The following is a 23,981-nucleotide window of genomic DNA, read 5'->3' on the forward strand; positions in this document are numbered from 1 at the left end:
CTGGAAGAATAGCCAAAATGCTCCACTGAAAAGCAACGGATGGTCAGCAGACCTCAGCCCACCAGAAGACGAACGGAGATCCACAGAAGAGCAGAGAAAATCCCACTGTACGTCTGTGGTCAGCGAAGCCCTGATCAAACCTGCCGCTATGGCTGGGAGCTTCCCATCAGCCCCTTCCGCAGCGCAGGATGCTGAGCAAACGCTGGAAGAGGCTGCAATTCCGACCACCAGAGAGGTGGGAGCAGACAACCCACAGGGATGTGCTCTGTGGAAAACTCAGAGGAAAAGCAAGTATGAATTAGTGATCCAGGTGGGTTGCTGTGCCTGCGGTTCCTCAGGATCCCGTGCATGGGATCCACATACAGCTCAATCTGTATTGCCTCAACCGCCTTATCTACCATTCCTTTGGCCCTGGAAATTTTACAGCAGAAGCAGCATGATATCATCTGAGAAAAATGGAGCGTGTGCCAAGCAGCACCCCAAAACCTTCTCACAAAACTGACTGCACTCGGTAAAACCATTTTCTTTTTCCAAAAGTAGCAGTACACTGCATTTAAAATTCATACCCTATCCTGCCACTGAGTTAATTTCATGTCTAAGCAAATCCCAAGTTAAATCCAGAAACTGGTGTATCCGGTATGCTTTACAAGATACACTGGGAGATAGCGAGGTTGGAAGGTAAAAATTCCTCTCAGATCTTGTTTAGCAGAAGCTGGGGATTAGCAAACCAGTAATAAGAAACCGAGTACACAAAGATCAGAGGCAAACATCTCCGTTCCTTAAAAGGGATTCAGAGAAATACCTAAGGGTGTTTGGTACTCCTTGGTGTGTGGGATGTGAACCTGCCTCCTGAAACTGGTCCAAGTAACAGGAATTTTCCCTAGTCAGACACACAGAGAAAACATCATCGCCGGCCCCCGTCAGATTCCTCCACCCACACATGGGGCTGCGCTGGTACTGACCCACATTTGCTAAATAAATGGTTTCAGGCTCCTCATCCCATTGGAAGCCAGTCAGAATCTCTCACAGGCCACCCCCAATGCTTACTGTCAAGCTTTTAATTAAACAGATGTTAATGGAAACAGGCCACCCCCCAGCTTTGCAGCTTATGCTTTGGAAATCACCACTTCATGCCCAACAGGAGTAACGCCCACGTCTTTCCAGCTCTGCAGTTGGCTAAACATTTTTCAGTCTGTGTAACTCAAATGGTAATCCCGGAGTCCCTGCAACTTAGAGTAATCTAAGTTGGATCATCGCATCTTCATCAAGCAACGTAGTAAGAATGTTTGAGTCATTTTTGTAATTACTAGTAAACGTTGCGTGCTGAAAGGCGGAATACTTCATAACCTCAGTTGCAGATTTTCAAGAATTACATAATCCCAGTGAGCGGTGATATCATCTGCCTTGGATTTCTTGCTTTTAGCACATAAAGATAAAAGCAGAATTTACCTTACTACACGGAGTCCTTGTCTTTCATCTTGTGTTACACTAAGTGGTAATTAATCAGGGCTTTTCCTGTAGCCATCCATGACAAACAAAATCCCACACTCTGTTTAACTTGGATTCCAAAACACAAACCCTACAAGATCCAGGTGATCGGCTGTTTTGTAGCTCCATACGAAAGTCTCTCTGTGCTTCAGATGCTGCAATAAAGGCCGGGAGCTGAAAATGAACATTAAGATGAAGAAATAAGTGATACACAGAAAAAAGTGCGGAGAGATTAACAGCTCAACAGAACACTGGCTGGGATTCTCACAAACAACCCCAAAAGGCTGGCTCACACATCACGGGAACATGGCCCAAAGCGTCATGTCAACCTCTCTCCTAAAAGGAAATGCGTGAGCTATTTTAAGCTCCGCAGCACCAGTAAACAGGCTTCAGCAAGCAGTCTTTGCTGGCCTCTGCGCTCCCAAATTGTTCTCACATAAGGGCCCATGGGTCTGTGTACACACCACTCTCCTAGAAACTAGGGGGTTACGATGGATCGGGCTGATCATTACCAATTTTCTTTCCACCACAAAAACAAAACCAGAGAGCAAAATGCTTTTGCCACACGGCTGCTGTCGGTGTGGGGTGCTGCTCTGTGATACCTGCTCCACTGTCCTTTAGAGACAAGACTTGGATACGGCTGATCCATGCGGTAGGAAATATTACACAGGACAGTGATGCTGGCCAGCCTTAGCATAGCAGCGTAAATTATAGCGAAAAAGTTAAGTGTGGCTTCAGGTCACCTCTCGTAGTAAATTAGCACTATAAAAAAATTTGGGGGGATAGGGAAGGCAGGTCCAAAAGGGAAGAACGAAGGGCACACAGGGCACCACTGTTGCAGCACAGTAACAGAATGATCTAGAAAGTGTTTAACAGCAGAACATACCCCCTTCCCCTTCCCCTATTCTTTATGTCACCTCTGAAACACCAGTCTATTGAACAGGCACTTTTCAAGGAGAGGGGCATCATCTGAGCTGGCTGGCTACATCAGTAGAAAAAAAGCACTCTGCTCTCTTCCACTTCTCTGCTGCCTCTGAAACATGACCAGCACACACAGGGAACACTCACTGCCTTAAATTCAGAGTAACTGAAGGTTAGGGAACTGTTAGCAGCCCACAGCCCAGTCAGATGCGCAGCAGGAGGAAAAAATTCACAGCAAATGAGAATGCAGGGGTCCAGTAGTCCTCTAGTTGCACTTGTTCAGAAACATGCTAACTCCAGTATATGTCACCATTCCCCACACATTCGCAGTGCGTTTACCATTGCAGTTGAAAAAAAGACCACAGACTGACAAGTATATCATAATTATGGACACAAACAAAGGTGTAGTAGAAGTAGGTTTTATGAAAGTATTTAAATTTTGTGGCAAATCTCTGCATCAACATGGGCAGGGAGGCAACTAAATGCTTTGCAGTAGCAATTTCAGTTACCAAACTATTTCTTGGATAGACATTTATTACAGGTAGTTTATCTGTTTCTATTTCTCAAAGAGTTTAAGGCACAAAAGCCTGAAAAGGGCTTATAACATGTACATAAGTGCTATTATTTTCGCTTTCACCTCTAATGCAACATAATATTAGCTTAAATATATTGCTTGTCCATCCAGCTTATACAACATCCAGTAGAAAACTGCTTTCCACGTTAGCAACAATTTGTTGCACAATATATCAATTAGATTGCTCTGACCCGTTTTTGCTGCAAGATCTTCAGTTTCACCGTATTCACTCTGACAGGACAGTGGAAGACACTATGAAATATCAACATCTTAATGAGACCATCAAGGTGTGTCCGCAACGAAAAAAGGCATGATACACAAAATAACATTTAAACAAGGTTGCTGGTAAAAGTATTTCAAACTGCTTGACTGATGGGGAATTATTTCCTCGTACACAGGTGGAAAAGCAAGCCAAATGTGCGAGAGATCAGGTAGAAGGCATCAGTCTGTAGCAGTTTTGTAACGCTCCTTTCTGTCTTTACTGTCCAAAATGCTGTTCAGGTAGATTGCTTAAGAACACCGAGCTATAAAATTGCTAGCTCAAGATCACAGCTCAGGTTAAACAGAACTTAAGCTTTCATCTACACGGTTCTTCCCTGTACTCAAGTTACAGCAACCTTAAGCAGTCACTAGAAAGCTTTTGAGACATTTTTGTGTATTCAACAATGACTTTTTAAAAAAACCACATTAATGAGAGTTGGATCAAATGACTGAAGACAGTTAAATGGGCAGCAAAACAGAAAGATGGGCAGGAACCAAAATGCAAAGGGTAATTTTACTTAAAAGACCAACTGTTTTATTGTACGTTGGAGTAGAGTCTTTCCCCTGTGCCATCTCGTTGAAAGTTTATAAATTACAATTCCCAATAAGTATTAAGAGTTCATTTCAAGACAAAAGGAATAAAACTGCTGCAGTTCTAACTTTCACCATGAATAAAAGTTACCATGATGCTCCTACGATACTCATTCTGTACAGGGAAGGCCACAGTCCTCCTGTACTTCGAGTAACAGACCAGGGTGCAGAAAGGGCCACCCCTCACTACTGCAGGATCCAGGTGCAGCGTAACAGTCCGGAGTGCACTGGCGGGCTTGTCACACAGACACAGCACCTCAGCAACGAGGCTATAACACGGCTGGAATCTCTGACGAGACAGTGTCCAAAGGCTGCCAATGACAGTCCATCAAGGCATCATAGAGCTCTTCACTCTGTTCCATAAACTGTTTATTTGCTTCATGGACGTCTAACTGAGGCGTTGGATCTAAAGGAGGAAAGACAGAGAAACAGGTCACATACCAAATGTTTTGGGAAAAAACCCACACCCTGTAAACATGTTAGTTCTATTAAAACAAATGGGGGAGGTCACAAAACATTCCCAGCACTTGCCCAATCATGAACCTGACTAGATCAGCCCTGCTAAATCTTTCTGCAATGGGATAAGAAATAACTACATCCAAATACGTCCCTCTTTCCAGTGGTGATTGCCCCCATAGTAGAGTCAACAGAGAGAACGCATACCTGCACCTCGCAGCCCAGTGTAGCCACTTAAACTGCCAAAGAAGGTGGGTTGGCACTAAGGCACCGGACTGCAAAGTGGAGGAGCGGAGGCGCAGGCACACGTTCCGTTCTGCTCCCTCCACTACAGGGTCAGAGTGGATGGCTGAGGACGGTAGCGTCTTACGCTGCTGCAACAAGAGTCACCAGAGCTCGTCTGCCAAAGCCTCGAACATCTCAAAGCATTTCACAGTTAGTAACCAAAGAAGTGCCAGCAACACCCAGTGAATTACGTATGAACATGTCCCCTACTTTACAGTTGAAAGAAATGTTTGTAAAGCAGTTTGGAGCTGGATAGCAACCCAGCGGGTACAATTCTGCTGCTACCAACGCACGCTTAACATTTCACAATAATTGACTCATCGTATTCCCCAAACCACTTGTAGGATGTAAAGCTCAACTAACACCGCCCACAATCTAATAGCGCAGGTTATCAGAGTAGCACAATCACATAGGTTAGTTAGTAAGCAGCTATTGGAGTGCAAAGCAATTAGCTGACTGAATGGAAAAACTACAAAACACATCAGGAATAAAATGCTTGTAAACATGTCCGGTTTTAGCTTTATCATGCTGTAACACATCACAGGAGAACAGAATTAAGAAAAAGGAATGACACACTGGCAATAAGTTATTCCAATTTCCTATAAATTCCAACATATTAATTTAATCAATGAGAAAAAGACACCCCAGAGATACTCTAAGTATAGTACGGGTCTGGTAGTTTCAGACGAAGAAAAGCTCTCCTGTAATGCTTTTAAAAGCCATTAAGGGTTTTCTCACTGACATCATTACTGATACCTACAGATCCTGTAAAGAATCCAGCTGCTTTCTGCTGTTACCATTTTAATTTTAAAATTTTTGATGATGTGAGGTTTTTTTTTTTAAAGAGAAGGACAAGATACACTGCATAGTGCATATTCCACTCCAGACAGAAATTTGGAACTGCTAGGACAACATTAATTTTTCTTGCAGTAATAAATGAAAACTGCTTGTACGTATATCTAAAACCTCAATATGGTTTAGCAGTTCATTTCAAGCAATGGCTGCTAAAGCAAATATTGTATCAGTGTGCTAACATATTATTTATTTTTTAAAACTAAAAGCACAGTGAAATATCCTGGGCTCCAAATTCCAAGATTTTACAGAAAAACGGAATATCCACATTGGTTTTGTGGTACACCAAAAAAGTACTAAAAAAAAGAATAAAAGTTTTGTACACTATAGAAGATTAAAATCTCAATGCTAGTGAAGTCAATTAGTTTCAGTCCTCACAAGGTTCAGACTAGGGACACCAACTGCACAATAAGGATGCAATTGTGCTAGGTGATATGATAGTGACCCACAAATTTTCTCAGACCTCAGATTTACTCAAAGATAAAGGTATACTATACATGGAAATTAAGGGTCAATTTGAGAAAGAGTATCTCTAATCAGCGCAGAACAGACAGACAACTTAGATTAGAATTCAAGAAACGTACCTTCCAATGCATCCTCACCAACTTCTTCATATGTCTGCAAGGGAAAACAAAACCCTTAGGTGAGCAGATATTTATCTTTCCTTTTACGAACATCACTTGTTGATTACTGCTGTCATATACTGACTTTTGTATCTGACTGATTACAACAGAATTCTTCACACACAAGCCCTGTGTTCCACTCCCAACAGACCCCATGGGGGAGATCCCACACTAAACTTCTAACAGAGGCAGCATTTCTTGAAATTCCTGTGGTGAAGCTGGGTGGCTGTCCTGATCTCTTCTATTCTCCAAAACAAGGCTTATGAAGGATCCCAGCAGGCAGTCTTTCCACTGCCTGTCCAACTGCCCTTATCAGGAGAACCCTTCTACTATGACAACTATCTTAAGAGACCCCTTGTGTCCTCCAGACCTTTTCACCCCTCCAGTCCCGGCAATATCCCCACATAAGGCAACAGTATGTGCCAGGGTCCACTAAACAGCTTTGCTTCCTCATCAAGTAGCTGTATTAAGACCCCAGAGCTTGAAGATAAAATGTGCCCATCACTGTTCTGTAAGCTATATCGTGTTTCTGTGCTAACAGATCACTGAAGAGTGAGTACATCGTGCTGTCCTACCTGCATTGTGCTCTGCGTGTATCCATACTGGGGGTAGCTGTAGCTGTAACTGCCTGTGTTCTGGTCATAGCCCCACTGGGCATAGTAGTTGTGATATTGTTGGTAATATTGGTTATAATTATAGTTGTACATCTGATTGTACTCCATTGGTTTCACACGATTACTTAAAAAAATAAAGCAGGAATAAGTTGCAAATAATGCAGAACAACTATGAAAAAAAGCACTGAAATAGCTTAAGATACAACATGGTAGATAGACAAGGCTTAGTCTAACATGCAAATTTCAGTCTTTAAAATGTATTTGCTATTTACTGCAGCAGTATTTATCATTTGCATACATTTGCAGAAAGAAAGAAGTGGTTTAAATTTAATGCCCTTTCCTGTATTCATACTCATCTTCATTAACAAACACTGCTTTCATTCTCTAGGAGTTAATTTAGTATCACTTTCTGGCTTTGGGAAGAGAAGAGTTCAGGACTATGAGCCTCAGTTTAGAACAATCCTGAACCATGATCCAGATTCTTGGGTCCCTTTTTCCTTCTGGATGAAGGTAAGTACTCTTTAGCCTCCTGAGACAAGGTACTGAGTCTTGCTTTACATGAAGAGTTAAAGACTTAGAGCCTTGCAAAATAACTGGTGTTTTCTTTAGTAAGAATGAACAAAAACCTCTCCCTTCTGCCACTATCACAGAGAAGCCTAAGCAATGACTCATTGTTCTCATTTTCATTGAATTGGGTGGTCTTCAATGCACATAGTTGGAAAAGCTCAAGAAGTAAAAAGGACTACAAGTAATTAAAAAACCATAAACTTAAATAGCCTGTGAGCTGACTAAAATTCCCAAGTGGCAGCATTCCCAAGGAACTAGGAGTCCCACCTGATTATCAAGATCTGAAATAATGAGATGACAAATATTGTTTGAAAATGAAAATGTCACACATAAAGCTATGTCTAATGATGAAATCAGTGAGAAGTAGGAAGAGGGAAACAATCTTCTCACCACAATACACCCCTTTTTCTGCTTTTCTCTTCCTTATCCCCCCAAGACTTCTGAGGTCACTGAAAATCTAAATATTATTCAAATAGGGAGCAATTACTATTATTCGTATTACCCTAGTGCTACGAGCCCCAAGTCAGACCAGGATCTCATTGTATCAGGTTCTGAACAAACACAGAAAAAAAAGTTAATCCCTGCCCCAAAAGACTTATATTTAGTAGACATTATAATAGAATTAGCAAGGTAATTGAGCTTTGCTATCCAGAAATCAATAAGCAGATTTAGACTATTTCAATTTAATGCAAAGGAATATATACTTTAAAAATAACCATATTTAAATACAGTGTGTGTACATGTGTGTGTATTTAATAATGTATATACAGTTAAAAACAATGTAAAATTCTTAGTCTTGATCTAATGTTGTAATTTTTTTGAATTTCTGCACATTCTGATACTCTAGCTACTTTAGTATATTTGTGGGTATTCACTTTGTGATGGAAACATCCAAGAAATGTACCCAAACCACTAAAAGACATTTAAAAATACATGGGATTTACATCACAGTGCTGTTACATAAATGTTCGGCTGCTCTTATACTCACGCTTTTGGTATAGCCACACTCAAGCGTACAGGTTTAGAGCCCAACCCCACAGCTCCTTGACACTCTGTCAGCGCTCTTTTCTGTTCCAGTTCATCCGTGAATTTCACGAACCCGTAACCTCTGCAGAGACACAGAATAACTCATATCAAACATAACTAAAAGAGCCACGCCACTTTTCAAAAAAACATTTACAGTTAAGTCAGAATTGTTTCTGAAAAACACAGCAGATGAAACACTTTTGCTAGGGCTGTCCCTGCTTTTAGTAGAGATTAAATGATTCTGCCTTCCCGTTGCTTTTGCAAAATGCTTGAAACTGTATGTCTAAGCTTTGGTAGTACTTTCAAGGGCTTGATGAAATTAAAGTAATTCTTTGTGCCGGTGGATTCTGAAGAACTGGAAGTGAACTAACACAAGACACGTCAAAATGCATGAACAAACAGTAGTAAAGCTTCAAATCTATACTGGGAGGATACAGATAATCTAAACAGTTGCAAGTCAGCACAGGATTGACAAGACATAGGCATGTTTATATTTAAGACTGCCCCACTGTGAAGGAAAAAAAGCCATTGCTTTTCTGTAGGATTGATTGAGATACACTTTCCAATCAAGTCCCTTTTTCAACAGGAGAATATTCAAAGAGGCTTTCTGTTACTCCTAACAATGGCACGGCCCCATCAGCATTCCCAAAAGTGGACCTGAAAAGGAGCTCTTAACATCAAGTTGCTAAAGCTTGCTCTGACAGCACACAGCCAGCAACCCCTCGACTGCAGCAATCCTGCACTGTGGTGCTAGCAGTACTGTACGGCAGCCAGACCAAAAACATTAATTCCCCTCCAAACCCAAAGGTCCTTGGCGTGGGATTCTGATGCTGTAGTGAGTCAGAAGCAATGCAACAGCATCCAAGAGGGCAGTGCCAGGATCCCAAGATGGGATGGGCCACCTCACACAGCAGAAAGATCAAAGACTTAGGTGTGGGAGGGAAAGAGGAATCCATCTAGGCGAAGGAAGGAGTTTGGGAGGGAAAGGGCTTGTCTACCTGGGGAAAAGAACGAGCTGTAAGCAAGGGTGTAAATTTACAGCATATTATCTGTTCTGTGGGAACTCTTAAACACCATGTAACACACTATTTTGAAAGCGGCATCACCTAGTACTCACAGTGGGTCCACACTGGAAGTTATTGCAGAGCAGTCTGTGCCCCATAAAATGCTGTATCTTGCATAGCAAACTATACACACAAGTCCAAATACCTATTTTTATACATGTATGCATGTATGTACATGTACTCCTCACACACAGACCAACTGGACAATTAAGCAAGAGCCAAACTCTGCATGGGTACACATTCTATTTAACTTGCCCTCTGCAAAAGGACTGTGGCAAATTAAACCGGTGCAAGTCAACTTTTAAGTTAGTTTAAGTCAGTTTTAGGTGTTCACACACAAAAGCGTGTAAGTTTCTAAAGAAACTGCTAAAGAATCCTGCAGCCTTTCAGATGGTACCAGAAGTGTGCAAATGAAACCAGGAAGACTGGCAGCTCCAAAACAGAAATGGAGTGATAAAGAGTTGGATGGTGTGGACAGGAATAGATGCTGGGTGCACAAGGGAGACAGTGATTCCTCCAAATTTTCCACTTAAATTTTTTCCACACCAACGGCTAAACCAGATTTTATTACAGAATAAAACCCACCAAGAAATCATTTCTTTGTGGCCAGGACCTCCCTGGCAGACATTCTGTCCTGTCCTTGCAGTCAGGAGACGCCCCCCAGCCTGCACCCTCAGCAGAAAGCAAAGAAGCAGGCACAGCACTACAGCATCAGGCTCCAAGTTCCTGTCTTGCCTAGACAAGAGGTGCTGGGAGGCGGCCTTCTTGATCTAGCAGCTCTGGCTGGAAGGGCCAGGGCTTCACTAGGCACGTCCACAGGCCCTGGGTTCCTCTCTCACATCACACCAACACCTGCAGTTGCCTCAGCCTTGAGTAACAGCACAAGTCACAACAAAGCCCATGGCAGCAACACACTGGCACTGCTAGGGGAGACAGCTGTGCTCTTCCCAGCAATAGGACTTTGAAGTCCCTGCTCCTTCCCCACTTCCAAAGCTACCACAGATTCTCTTTCCCTGAGGTCTGCACTTACAAGCAGTTCCCAAAGCCCAACTAATGGCCCAACAGGCATCACTCGACACCTGTTTTACAGGCAGAGATGGAAGCAGGTGCAGCAAAACAAGAACTGCTGAGTTTACACCTCTGAGGAGGAGATGGCATCAGGAGCCCACCCTGGCAGTGTGAGTCTCAGGTGAGGTGGCAGTAACAGCACGAGCACTTAAGTCAGAGAGTGAGCAGCTCTACAAGAGGTTCAGGTTGCACACGAAGAACTTCATTACTAGGGGCGTAGTGCAGCTTCAGGACAGGCTGCCCAGACAGGCTGTACTATCTCCATCCTGTGAGGTTTTCCAGGCTACACAATTCATGGCTGACCTGATCTAGCATTGGCAACAGTCCTGCTCAGAGTTAGAAGTTGGACCAGAGACCTCCAGAAGTTCCTTCAGACCAACTTGTCTAAGACTGAGAAACCTTATGTGAGAAAGAAGGGAGAGCTATAGCCATGTTCTAAGTCTTGTCAAAACATTCTTATAGGTATTACACCAGAATATTGTGTTTCATTGAAGTCGTGTTCTGTTCTGAAAACCAGAATGCTCACCAACTGGTCCCTCTTCTAGGAAAATAGTTTCATTTTCTGCTATTTAGAAAATGTTTTAATAACGTTAAGAAATCTGACTTTTTGACATCTGTTTTTGGCAAGACGTTTCCAGTAAAGATAAACAAGGTGGCTACTATGTACCTGACAATGAATCATAGCGTTGTTTGCCCTACCCTATTCGAAACAAAAACCTTTAAAGGTTTCACAGGAATACACACTCAATAACCTAAAGACTGAAAGAGTGCAATTCCATTTGAAAGTCCAGAAGACAGTGTTTCAAGATTACTTGGGCATTTTTCAGCATTTTCAGAAATGCAATAATGTACTGCCAACACACGAAGGGCATCAAACTGACAGAGGAGTGACAATACACTGTGGAGACTATCAAAGCCTACTATAGACTGAATGTCCAAGACATTGTATTTTAAGATTACTAAAATCTAAGCTGATGGAACTATTAATTTTTCCCCTTGCCGCATTGTATCTTTCTTGTTGCTGCATGTAAAGTGAAAGAAAAGAACAAATAAAGAAGATTACTTACTTGGATACCCCTGCCTGGTCCAAAACAACTTTTCCACCTCTACACGATGGATAGACTTTAACAAAAAATTCATATAACATGCCATCATCCACATCAGGAGTCAGGTCTCCCACAAAAAGTGAATATTCTGGACTAAAGAAATCAAAATAAAATATCTTAAGCACAATCATACAAAAAAAAGGCATACTGAGTGACAGCTAACATTTGACTTCAGAGAAAAGTGACATTAAAAGACCATTTAATGGACACTTTAACATGTTGCCAGTTAAGTTGCTTAGGTGACTAAAATTTTTATTGACACAGCTTTTTCAAGTTAATTCAACCAGCACAACCAATCTACTCAATACTGCTTTTTATTAAATATAGATAATTTAATTGCTTAGTTCTCACAGGGTATCTCTGGATTTCTAACATGACAAGAAAACATTAATGTCTCATTTATAGATTTTCTATTTCCCATATATTGATCTTAAATTATAATAAAGAAATTAGATAACTTTGATGCTACAAAATTTAAATACCTGAAAAGAGACTCCTGACAAATCTGCTGTGCTACACCAAAGGCAAAGCATACAACTGACAGGCAGTTTACGTTATCCTGCTTCTGCTAAAGACTGGCAGTGATGTGCTTGTGGGTTTACAGATTTTGAATACTCTTTGAAAGGCAACTGATAAAGAGACATTAAGCAGGCAAAACTAATATTAAATATTGAGCATTTACCTGTTATCGGGCTGTTTTCCATATGTTGCATAATTCAATTTAAATCGCTTTGCCTGAAACAAGGCAAAAATGAATCCATACATTCAAATATTCTCATATGAATCCAAACAATTAGGAAAAAATACAATAAGCTGATTTTACACAACTTTCTTAACGTTGACAGATGTTCAATGCTGTCAGGCCAGCCAGCTAAGATATCAAGGACAACATTTTACTTGATGTCAGTACAGTTGTAATAATGAAAATCAGCAAAGAACCTGCACCAAGTGGTTTTGCCTATCTTTACTTCAAAAGTTTACAAAGCTAGCTAGAGACAAGTGAACCTTATATAGCATCCAATTTTTTTGTCTTTAAGGAAAACAAAACAGAGATACTAACAACAAATATTAAAGGAATTCTAATTTTAAGGTCTTAAAAGGAAATGACCACACAGACCATTGGACATTTGTGATTTACACAAATACTGGCAGACCAGAATCTGCCGCACAGGAAAATAGAATCAATCCCTGAGTCTGGAAGTATGGCTAAACACTTTGCTCTGGATGATTTGCTCATTTACTAAGATCCAAAATTAAGGTGTTTTTGAAAGAACTACCTGTCATTGGACACTGGAGGCCTCCCTAAACTTTGCACCTGATTTTATTTTTTAAACAAGTTTCCCAGGAAAGCAAGCCTACTGTGAGTCCATGATCTAGAGATCAGGACATTTGTTTAGTATAGTGGAGAGCCTACTGTGCTCCTGTACCTATGATGTATTTTCTTCCCTCAAAGATAGTGTAAATAATTATTGGAAAATAAAGCAAAGACTTAACTCTAGGCTATAAACATGCTCCTTGCATGCTTGCATTCACTGGTGCACAGTGGTACACAACTCTCTGCGAACCATTTACAAGCTAACACAAAATTTAGATTCCACTCTGAAGCACTTTCAACTTTTTTTGGATCTCAATCTTCACTGCAATATTTTAGATTTAAAATCAATGAGACACCTGAAAGTACTTCCACTCAAATGGGAACTGGGGACACTTAATTCTGTAAAACAGAGACAGCAACAGCACCATGGCTCTCTGTTATTCCTTTGGCTGATTTGGTATACAAAAATAAATCAAAGAGCGAGCCACACTCAGTTTTCTGTAAACAAGAGATAAAGTATCTAAATGCAAGAGATGAGCTGGACAGTTGCCTGCTGACTGCACTGATTTAGGCTGCCTACACTGGATCTCTGTCTGACATCTGCAATTCTCTCTATGAGTTCATGTAAATTATCCCTCCATACAACACTGCATTTTGAATTAAACCATGGATAAAGACAGGTATTCCCGAAACTAAACTTAAATTATTATATTAGTCCTTGCAAGAGCTCCTCTATTTGTTTCTCTAGTGACTGTAGAAGGCACCTAGGAAGATGAGCTTCCCTTAATCACAGGCTCCAATTTACATGTTAAACAGGACAGGTGAAACAGACACCTCTAGGCCTCTCATCTACCCCCTTCAATGGGGAACACCATCCTCTCAGGAAGGCTGACCAAATAGCTCAACCTGAAATTCCCCGTTTCCTCCTCAGGGTATTAACTACACTGAAACAGGCATCAGTTTACCTTACTATATCACACCGTAACTGAGGTGATTCTAGAGCTGCTTTATGAACCAGTCATCCTAGCTACTGCAGCCAACTTCTGCGGGTACAACGGACAGCTGTGTCAGCCATCCCATGTTAATCCACTACACATTCGAGTCAACATCCTAAAATTAGCCTCTATGACTATTCCTCCTCTTCTTCCTAACCACCTAGCTTTTATGTATCTGAGACATTTGTTATGTATGGCAATTATACAATGGTCTAGCTCCTTCTGCACTGTAAATACGTTTAAATAACTTTTGTTTGCTAAAGGCCAGGAATAATGCAAGGCTTAGAAGTCATGTTTGTCTTGCAAATCAAAGTTACTCAAAACTCAGTGTGAATTTGCAAGTTCAGCTTGTACATATGTAACAACATACACACTGTAACAAATTAATATGGAACTACAAACGGAGAGAGACAGGATGACTGCGGTAGGTACACTCAATCTATGTTTTGCTTGTTCTTCTCTGGTTTCCTATTAATCCAAATTTGGTAATAGTAGAAATGCTTAGAAATAAAAAAATACACCAAAACATTTTTATGCCTTGATTTTATCCAGACATTCACATGGAAATTAGTGGGTTTTTTCAACAATTATCTGAGCAAGAACATTAATAGTTTTATGTTTATTACTTTGAAGAAAAGAAGAATCCCAGTTTGCTAACCATTGAATTTGTCTGTAATCATTCAAAATACAGGTTTAATACTATCTATTCCTTCCCAGTTTAGGTTCTCAACTGGCTGATTTCATTTACTTACCGGTGTAGCACCAGGAAGCGGTTTTCCATTGATTTTGTGTAAACATTTCTCTGCAGTAGCTAGATCTGCAAATTCTACAAAGCAATAGCCTGCTGGAATTCTGAACACAGAACACAGGAGAGGAGACAGAAAGATTTCAGATTTAAAACACATTTGAGGAGGAATATTCTATTTTTAGATGACTGGTAGGAAATTTGCTATAGTTGCAATACTTTGAACAATTTCTTTTTCGAAGTATAAACATTAGCTACCAAAAAGAAGATAGCAAAGTAATCCTGGATCTCAAGTGAAGTGATAGCCCCTACTTACCATTAAGTCATGTCAACATAAGCACATGGAAAATAGTTTTGCTCACAGTTAAGTTTACTTCCTACTTTTGTTGACTATAAATTTCCCCACTCAAGTTTAAACAATTGAAATCTCAAATTACAACATATACAATAATATGAAATGACTTTATTCTGTATAGTCGCTCATTTTATTCCAAATGAACTCAAAAGGTTCTCATATTGCTCTTCCTAAGTCAGACTTCCCACCTCTGCCATCATCACATAGCTGCACTAGTGCAATGAACAACACGGACTAGTCACTGAAGCCTTTAGCCCAGGAGGTGTAATTCCCAGAGGGACTATATAGCATACATATGCCACTCCGAATAAGTGCTGAAGCACTGCAGGATGAGGGCCAAACCTTGGTTTGTTGATGGGGAGGTTGAAGAGCCAGCAATTCTGCTCTCCATTGCTAGCATCAATATACCCATATTGTTGGCAGCAATGGTGAAAAGCTCAAAGGGAAAAACCACTCCAGTATGGACAGGATCACAGCGATGCCATGCAGAGGGCAAACGGCTCAATCCAAATGCACTGGTAGAACAAACTGAGAACAAGCATAAACAGTTACCCTGTCAACCTGTTTCGAATGATTTTTACGCTCAGTACAAGCTCTCCCATGGTGGCAAAGGCTCTTGAAACAAAGTTTTCATCCATATATGGCTCCAGCTATAAAAGCAAAAAAAAAAAAAGTTAGACCAGGGCATCTACAAAAAGGAGAATATATGTGTCAATGTCACCCTAAGCAGTTAAAACATTATTGAGAAGTATTTTACCCTTACACTTCAAAAAGAAGACTCATTTAAGAGGGTCGATGCCACTCAAAACCAGCAGGCATGCATGAACCAGGCTCAACAGTCTGCAAAGTGGAACCCAAGAGACAGCATGAATTTCAGAGAACAGGGAGCTTTCACAGAAGGACAAAAGCCACTCAGAAACATACAGCAACAAACTGAGCGTTCACTACATGGAGCAGGGGATAAGGAGATGGCAGGCTCCTTCTCTATTTGCAAATGGAGGCTGGGCCAGTGCTATCGGCATGGCATAGCCCAGGGTGCTATGACTAATGGACAGTATGTGGCAGGTAACGCAGCCCCCACCGAGCTGGGGTAGGGGTTTGCAGAGCTGTGCCTACCTCGCATAACCACGCAGGTATGCTGGGCAGCACTGGGAGGGGAGACTTCTAATCACATCCCGCCATAGCTCTGCGTTTTGTACTGCAGGTGGGTGCACTGACCGTGTCTATGTCACAGGTGAGAGGGTGGCACTGTACATGTCAGAGTGTGTGTGAAGTGCAGGGCAGTGGTACTGTGAGAGTGAACACGCTGGAGAGCAGGTGTCTGTATGGTGTAAGGGACTGGAAAGTATGAAATGGCACTGCAATTCGGATCAGATATATGATGAAGGGACCGAGGGAAAAGGATGCCTCTCTGCGTAAGAGAAAGTGGAGGGAACTGATTGTAATTAAGGTTTTGTGCAATACACATACTGATGGGGAGCACCGCATACGACAGGTAACATGGGGCCAGGGTGTGGGGGAAACATATATAGCTCCATATACGTAAGTATATATACCTGTGTAAGACAGTTGACCTCATGGTAACTGACAGCCCCCAGGCATGTTCGTGTGTCTGTCAGGTACCAGGTGGCTCCATCACTTGTGTGCATGACAGAACGTGCAGTATCTGATAGTGGGTGACCATATTGCACTTGCATGTGTGAGTGTAAAGCAGAAATGACTCCGTTACATGTGCTAAAAGCAGGAGGCAGCACTACGCCGTACAGACATGCCATGCAGAGGGTGATCCTGTGGGGTGTGTGTACAGGAAAGCCAGACCCATAAAGGCAACAGGTGACTGTTTGGGTCTGTATGTGTGTGTCTCAATGAGCTGCAACCTGCATGTGAGAGAGGTGACTGAAAAAAGATGGTCTTGTGATGGAGAGGTGGTAGATAACCCTTTGTGTGGGTAAAACTCACAGGAAGTCTGCTTGTGGCAGGCAGTGGAAGACTCCCTAATTGTCAGTGTTCATGCACAGTACAATGGCAAACCTCGCGTGCACGAGTGTGTGTGAGAGGGAAGAACCCAGCAGGATCCTCAGCGATATGCTGGGTTGTGTGTACACACGCAAATGTGAGAGACTGTGGAAGACTACAGGGCGAGCAGTACTCTACAATATGCTGGTGTGAGTCTGTAAGAACGGGTCTGGAGAAAGATGCATGTGCAAGTAACATGCAAAGTGAAAACTGTGATACACAGAGGTAACTATGTGCATATCTGTACGTATACGCAGGTGTACACAAGCATGGGGCAGGCAGCAAAGACACTACAATACAGCGTGCATGAATGTGTGTGTGTACAACAGCAAGCGGTGAGGGACACAGGTGCATGAGTACGAGGGTGTCTGCAGTGTGTGTGAAGGGAAGACAACAAGGGACAAGTGGGGTGCGTACTGCCATGCGAGTGTGCCTACAGCATGCATGTGAGCAAGCAGCGAGAGACAACCTAGGGTGAAGAAGCATCTGTGAGTGTGCTGCCAGGTGCACATGTAGGCAGGAATGAGGGAAATACTAGAGTGCGTCAGTGCTTATGAGTGTGTGTCCATGTAGGAGAGTGCAAATCTGTGTCAGCATGTCAGCGTACCCACAGGTGTGCATGTGTGTGGGGCAGGCAGTGAGGGATACTCTTGGACATGTGCACATAAGCATGCGAGTGCCTACAAGCGTGAGCACAAGCGTGTGAGCCTAGCAGCACAAGCATGAGTGCGAGCATGTGAGTGTGTAAGTGCCTTAAAGTGTGTGACCATAAGCATGTAAGTACCTACAAGCAGCACGCTACAATCAGCATATAAACGCGAGAAGCATGCAAGCGTACAGGCTTGTGAGTACATGAAGGAGCGTGTAAGTGCCTAATAGAGCCTGAGCGCAAAAGCCTGAGAACATGTCAGTGCCCACGAGCCTGGCTGCCCACCAGAGCGAGCGCAGGTGGCATGGGGTACTGGTGGGAGTGCCATGGTCTGTGACCATGGCTGCGGGCAGGCTACCAGAGTCACTCTGGTGTGTGTGTCTGTGCCTGTGAGTGTGCAACTGCTCACAAATGTGTCCGCCAGGCTGGGGTTAGTGTCTCTGTGTGCTTGTGTGTCAGCCTGAGTGAGTGTGTGCGTCAGCCTGCGTGAGCCTGCCAGCGTGCACAGGAGAGCGTGTATGCGAGTGTCAGTTAGTTTGGGAGTTTATGTGTGTGTCAGGGTCTGTGAGGCTGTGTCAGTGCACGGGGGTGTTGGTGCGCGGGTGTCAGTCAGCCAGTTAGTTGGTCGGTGCGAGGGTGTCAGTGTGAGGGTGTCAGGCAGGCAGTCAGTCGGTTGGTGAGAGGGTGTCAGTCAGTGAGGGTGTCAGTCGGGTCGGTGTGAGGGTGTCAGTCAACATGAGGGTCTCTGAGTGAGGGTGTCAGTCAGTGTGAGGGTATCAGGCAGTCAGCTGGTGTGAGGGTGTCAGTCGGTGGGTGTGAGGGTGTCAGTCAGGGTGAGAGAGTCAGTCAGTGGGTGTCAGGGTGAGGGTGTCAGTTAGTAGGTGTGAGGGTGTCAGTCAGTGTGAGGGAGTCAGTCAGTTGGTAGGTGTGAGGGTGTCAGTCAGTGTGAGGGTGTCAGTCAGTCGGACAGGGTGAGGGTGTCAGTCAGGGTGAGGGTGTCAGTCAGTCGGACGGTGCGAGGGTGCCTGGGTGAGGGTGTCAGTCGGTGCGAGGGTGACAGTCGGTCAGGACGGTCAGTGCGCCCCTGCCCGCGGTGGCCCCGGGCCCGGCCGCTGCCCTCCCGCCTCCCGCCTGCCAGGCCGCCCCGCTGCCCGCCTCACAAAGCCCCGCGCGGGTCCCGGCCGGACACTCACGTCCCCCATCCACAGGCTGGCGGCCATGCTGCTCCCGCAGGCCCCGGGGCGGGTTCAGCGGGGCCGCGACTTTCGCCTCCCGGCTCGGCCCCGCCGCTGCCGCCGCCGGCGCCGCCTCACGCCGAGCCCGCGGCCCGCTCCGTCGCCGCGCTGCCCCGCCGCCTCCTCCGCGGCGCCCGGCGGGCGGAGAGAGCGGCGCCCCCGCCGCCACGGGCGCCCCGGCCCGCGGCAGCGCCCCCTGCCGGCAGGAGGAGCGGCAGCGGCCCGGCGCCGGGGTGGGGGGTGCGCAAGATGGAGGCGGGCGTGAGGAGGGGAGGGAGGGCTGGGGTGTGGGGCGGCGGAAGGGGGCTTTGGGGCGCGGGGAGGTGCTTGGCGGGGCCGTGAGGAGGCCTGAGGTGAGGGGAAGGGCTGGGTGAAGGGGGCGGGCTGGGGGGTCCTGGGGCAGGGAGGAGGAGGAAGGGGCCGAGGGGCTATGGCGGGGCGGGCCTGTGGCTGGGTGAGGCCGGCCGCGCCGGGAGGGCAGGTCAGGCCCGGGGGAGGCCTCGGCGGTGGCTGTGGGGCCGGAGAGCGGCCCTGGGGCTGGGGGCTGGGGTGGCGGGGCAGGGCCGGCATGCCGCCCCACGGGCTCCATCGGGCCCGGCGCTGGGGTCCCCATTAGCGCCTCTGCTCCTGGAGCCGCAGCGTGCCCGAGGGTCTCGGCTCTTCCAGAAAACGGACAGTGAGTTTCCAGCCCCTCTAATGGGGCAAGAAAATGGGGCTCTTGCGTTCTCCAAAGTTCCATGTGCGAGAAGACAAATACAACAAACCCCACGTTCCCTAATTAAAAGATTCTTGGGTTTTCTGAGGCGGGGGTTGAATTTGTTTTAGCACTCCAAGCTGACAACCCAGGCCCCCACACATCATGGGATTGCCTTGAAAAAATCATGAGGCTTTTAAATGAAGAAAAGAACTAATTACTTCACGTAGTAGCACAGAGGGCTGTGCCTTGCTCTGCGTAAGTGCTGTGGAAACTGGTGTATCACAGATGATTTGGTGTAGTAAAGGGATAACGTTCCTGCTGGTGTAGCGTTTTACAAACAATTTGGTCATCTCCTCAAGGCGGGAGGTGCTGGAATGAGCCATGTGGAAGTTTTTCAGCTTCCTGCTCTAAGCGCAGGCCTCGGAGCAGTGCCGTCGCTGCTGGCACCGGGTTTGCAGCGTCAGACACTTGTTGGCAATACCAGCACGGGTCAAAAGCTTGCTGTGGTTTATTGGGGTGAGGAGGTTTGTGGAAGGCTGTAACCCCTGCTCCCCTCCACCCAACAGGGCAGAAGCCGTGCTCCGAATAGTAGCCGGACCGGGGCTCCCCCTGCTCTGGGGTTAGCAAGCAGGAGATTCAGTCTTTGGGGTTGTCAGCCCAGCATGCAGGGTTGGATTTGGTACGGTGTAATCCCCCCTCGTCTCCTGTTTACTCCCTTAGGCCTTTGACAGCAAGGGTGGCGGTTCCCGGAGCACGTGAGAGCACTAGTTGTGATGGAGCAGGGACAAGTGGACCTGGAGTGCTGCGGGCTGCATGCTTGTGAGCAGGTTGGTATTTTGGCGTCGCCCAACACTGCAGTTCTGGTCACGGGAGCTGTGCTTTGTGAGCCCTGTACCCTCTTTACGGAAAGCCAGGCATGGGGCAGAGCTGCTAAAGCGCTGGCTGTGGTTGTGCCGGCACTGCAGTGTGCCATAAATCCAGCCGATGGCAACAGGAACGCTCCAAACACTCCGCGCTATTTTTGCCTCTGGGTCTCGGCGAGCAGAGGTGTTGCTGCTCTGCTGTTTGCAGCCCGTGAGAGGGCAGCACAAGGCCGCTGGTTGGTGGCTGGGGGTTTTCGGGCGGTGAAGTTGGGCATCGTTGTAGTGCGGTGAGAGCAGCATGGGGCGATGAAGCCAATCCTCTAAAAGTAATTCTGAAGCCATGTGTGAATATTCGCTTAAATCGTGCACCAAAGCATCCTCATTCCAGTGACTAATGTGTGAAACCGACCAGGAGTAGGACGAAAAGTTATTTGCTCAGTTTTTCCCTGCAGATGAAAAGTGTAATGAATGTTGACCCTTACTACATTTCTGCAAGAGACTGAAAATTCTTCATCTTCATACTGGGCAGGATCTGTATGTCTATCATCATTCTGCACCATGGCCTGTACTGATTGCTCTAGAGTATCAACTCTTCAGCAGTCATGGGTGAGCAAGAATTATAAGATTAAAAACATATTTACAGTTTGATTTATTTGTTTTCTTTTTTTTGAGTCCCTAGGGCACCCTCAGGTCATTTTTCCAAGCTCTTCCCTACAACGTTGCAAAATCTGGCATAAAATTGAGACAGCTAGCAAGACCCACGGCTGATAACTGTTGCATAAAGATGTTCTTTGGTTGTCAAGTAGAACTTCTTGTGCCTGGCCTCCTGCAAATTCACCCTCTTTGAAGTCCCTGCTGAGACTGCCTTTCGGGTGTCAGCTTTCAGTATGTTTGGTGGGTTTTTTTTTGTGTGAAATGGCCATTTGTCCACTGGTTAGCACTGAGCTCTGCTTTGCAGAGCCCACAAAGCTGTTGCTCGTTCTGTGTTATTTCCTTACAACTCAGTTGTAAGTAGTTTGTTCTTTGTCATTTGATGAAGTGAGTCCAGTATCTTTAATAACTCCTTTCCGTTCTTCCTTCCAGCTGAGTAATACAGAACTTGCTTTTCCTGGGATAATCCATAGAGATGGATGTTGGGCAATGAAAATGCAAAAGGAAGCCAGGATCATGTCGTTGTGTTGGACCAGGAGAAGGTAAGTATTTTATATTCAGTGTTATATCTGAAGTGACTGCTGTTTATGCACCTAACCTTGTGACAGAGCAAAAACACTGCCAGAAGAATATTACCTGAAAAAACTGTTTATGCCCCCTTAAAAAATTGTGAACTGGCAAAGAGGCAGCAGCTCATAATAGGAAGACATGGGATTCCTCTGTCCTGTGCGCAGATGTCAGTAGTCCAGTAGTCAGCTGCCAAAACATCTGTATATCTTGTCACCTTTGCTGGGACAGTAGTGATTTCTTGGTCTAGGAACTTGGTCCTGAAAACTGCTGAGTAAATTCCAGTTGGCATTTACTGGAATCCACTGGAGGAGTGATCCTTGAGTGCCCCGCAGGGCTGGGTAATGCTGGTCGGTCTGTTTCTTAGCTGATCACTAGGAGCTCAGCCTGTCAAAGGGCCAAATCCTGTGAGCTTCAGAGCTCTTTCAGCTCTCAGTAACTTTCACTGGAGTTAAGGGTCACGCAGTACCTCCCTGGGGGACGCCCTGAGTGGTTTTAGCTTTTGAAATTAATGGTTTTGAGCATGAGAATCTGGCCTGGGTGATTTTAATTTGAATTTGCTATTTTTAGCTTGAGCTTGAAACTGACACAAATAGTTTTTCTGCCTTCGGTATTGTATGTGACTGTGTTAGAGCCTTCCCCACTGTTGGTCTTGCAGGTGCCAAGTCCGTCCTCTGCCTTAAGACAACTGTAGCCAATGGACTGAGATCAGGGATGAATTTGGCCAGGGATAATTGAAATAATAAATAATTTTTTTTAAAAAAAGATACATAAAGCAAAACTTTGAGCTTGGAATGGCTTCTGAGATTCTGAAAGTAATTTAAGTAATCCAGGAGAAAATATGCAATGAAATCTGTTTTCCAGTATTGCATGAGATGGTATGTCTTAAAATTTGATCAAAACCATTTTTTTATATGGTGAAGATAACGCAGCTTAAAGTGGTACAGAGATCTGGGATCTTTTTTGTTCCAATGTAATATTGTAGACTTGACATTCTTATTTATTTATTGATAAGACTTGCTGTGCCTATCTTGATCTCACAACAAGTAAAAATAATTTCTGACTGAGTTCTAGCTACCAGTGGTATTTTTAAAGGTAGTGGTAGTAAAAGCTCATTATTGATACGCATGTGCTTGCTGGTTTTCTTATCCAGACCCAGTTTGTTGTATATTGGCACAGTGCAGTGGTAGAGACCTGATGTTCTCTCTTGCCTTGTATTTAAGAAAAGGTGAAGACGCATGATACTCCCATGTTCATATTTCTTTGGTACTGTGGGTTTTGTAAGATTCCCCAACAAATCCAAGTTTGGACAAGGACGCTCTGTTCCTGCTCCTTTAAAGGAATATCTTCCAAGCTTGAGTGGCTGCTGAGCTGAATGACTCTGAGCAGCAACATCTAGAGTTCAGCATGGAGAATACCTAGCTAGGCACATCAACGAGCAAGCAGGGCTAGAGGAATTTATTCCCAGGTCTGTCAGTTTTCCCCTCTATGAGCATACATGCTCCCCTTCCTGATTTTGCATTCCTGTTCCCACACTATCAGTCAATCTCTGTTCCTCTGTAGTTTTTATCCACTTCATATCTTCAGTGAGGGATGTCCTTACTCACTCCTCAGAGGGAATTTCTTTGGAGGCCTCAACTATCCCCACAGGGATCAAATAATAGACCACTGTGTCTCACCAAGCCAGGATTCAGCAGGGCCCGTTGTAGACTGTGGATGTCATTTACCAGGAATAGGGTCAAAAACAGAAGTCTTTTTCTTATTTTTTTCCTTGGTACTACAGGGAATTCACCCTCAGAGAATTTATGAAAATGTCAATAGGTCAAATAAGAATGTTCCGGATGTTCACAGTAATAATTTACTAGCTGGCAGGGCTTGTTTGTTTACATCCTCCATAAGGATCCTATGGGACAGACTTAATCCCGGTTTTGGATATTGGATTGAGAGTGGCTCTTGGGGTATCTGCCAGGATGTTTGTAGTCCATACATAGTCAGTTGTGGGATCTTATGCCAATGATGTTTCAAGGTAAAATAAATAAACAGTTTTTTTCACCACATCTGTGAGCATGCTGTGTAACTCCAAAAGCGGTTCAGCTAATGACTCAATACAGATGCTTCTGATGTTGCTGGGAACAGAAGCCCTAGTCCATTTAAATTGTTACTGTCCAGTGTCAAGGCAACAGAAAGCCCTATAGGTCCTGCAAATGCAGTGTTAAATGGATCCAGCACAGGGGAAGGCAGGCACAGTGCCTGGCAGGGTGAAGAGGGTGGAGCTGTGCAGCATGAGGCGTGGGCATCACGCACTAACGGGAGAGACAAGGGACTTGTCAGGGTGTCTGTCTTAAACGGCTGGAAGGTGGCAGTGCCAGTTGACCAGTCATCATTGCAGCAGCTTGC

General features: G+C 44.6%; 2 protein-coding genes across 9 annotated transcripts in view; one reads left to right on the forward strand and one right to left on the reverse strand.

Moving 5' to 3' along the window:
- Positions 1-2,812: 2,812 nt before the first annotated feature.
- On the reverse strand, positions 2,813-18,938 carry LOC121085178 (tRNA selenocysteine 1 associated protein 1). 3 transcript variants are annotated; one of them, XM_040587527.1, is made up of 10 exons: positions 18,765-18,938; positions 15,670-15,746; positions 15,459-15,556; positions 14,559-14,658; positions 12,179-12,231; positions 11,458-11,589; positions 8,221-8,340; positions 6,627-6,789; positions 6,013-6,046; positions 2,813-4,241 (listed from the first exon to the last, which is right to left on the reverse strand). In XM_040587527.1, exons 3-10 carry the CDS (start codon positions 15,542-15,544, stop codon positions 4,105-4,107), a joined length of 825 nt encoding a protein of 274 aa, XP_040443461.1. In that variant the 5' UTR covers positions 15,545-15,556; positions 15,670-15,746; positions 18,765-18,938; the 3' UTR covers positions 2,813-4,104. The 3 variants fall into 3 exon arrangements, 2 of the variants coding, with proteins under 2 accessions (XP_040443461.1, XP_040443460.1); XR_005826971.1 differs by lacking the exon at positions 15,670-15,746 and adding an exon at positions 4,499-4,665 and having other exon boundaries at positions 4,149-4,241; XM_040587526.1 differs by lacking the exon at positions 15,670-15,746.
- A 1,206-nt stretch (positions 18,939-20,144) lies between these two features.
- LOC121084966 (CCN family member 2-like) overlaps positions 20,145-23,981 on the forward strand; it is a 42,860-nt gene continuing 39,023 nt past the window's right edge. For 5 of the 6 annotated variants that reach the window (XM_040587092.1, XM_040587094.1, XM_040587091.1 and 2 more), the window contains exons 1-3: positions 20,182-20,330; positions 20,819-20,972; positions 21,450-21,559. The gene's annotated coding sequence lies outside the window, so the exon portion shown is untranslated. Of the gene's footprint in view, positions 20,331-20,818; positions 20,973-21,449; positions 21,560-23,981 lie in introns of all 6 variants that reach the window. The other variant, XM_040587097.1, reaches the window with a different exon arrangement.

The sequence above is a fragment of the Falco naumanni genome, chromosome 3 (genome assembly GCF_017639655.2).
Source record: "Falco naumanni isolate bFalNau1 chromosome 3, bFalNau1.pat, whole genome shotgun sequence".
NCBI lineage: Eukaryota > Metazoa > Chordata > Aves > Falconiformes > Falconidae > Falco > Falco naumanni.

What these genes read in the sequence shown, in the direction of transcription:
- LOC121085178 (XM_040587526.1), bottom strand. Translation starts at nt 18,791, where the DNA reads ATGGCCGCCAGCCTGTGGATGGGGGAC. An exon ending in CGCTTCCTGGTGCTACACCG is followed by an intron (nt 12,232 to 14,558) that starts GTAAGTAAATGA and finishes GCCTTGTTTCAG; the next exon opens with GCAAAGCGATTTAAATTGAA. An exon ending in GACCAGGCAGGGGTATCCAA is followed by an intron (nt 8,341 to 11,457) that starts GTAAGTAATCTT and finishes GTGTCTCTGCAG; the next exon opens with AGGTTACGGGTTCGTGAAAT.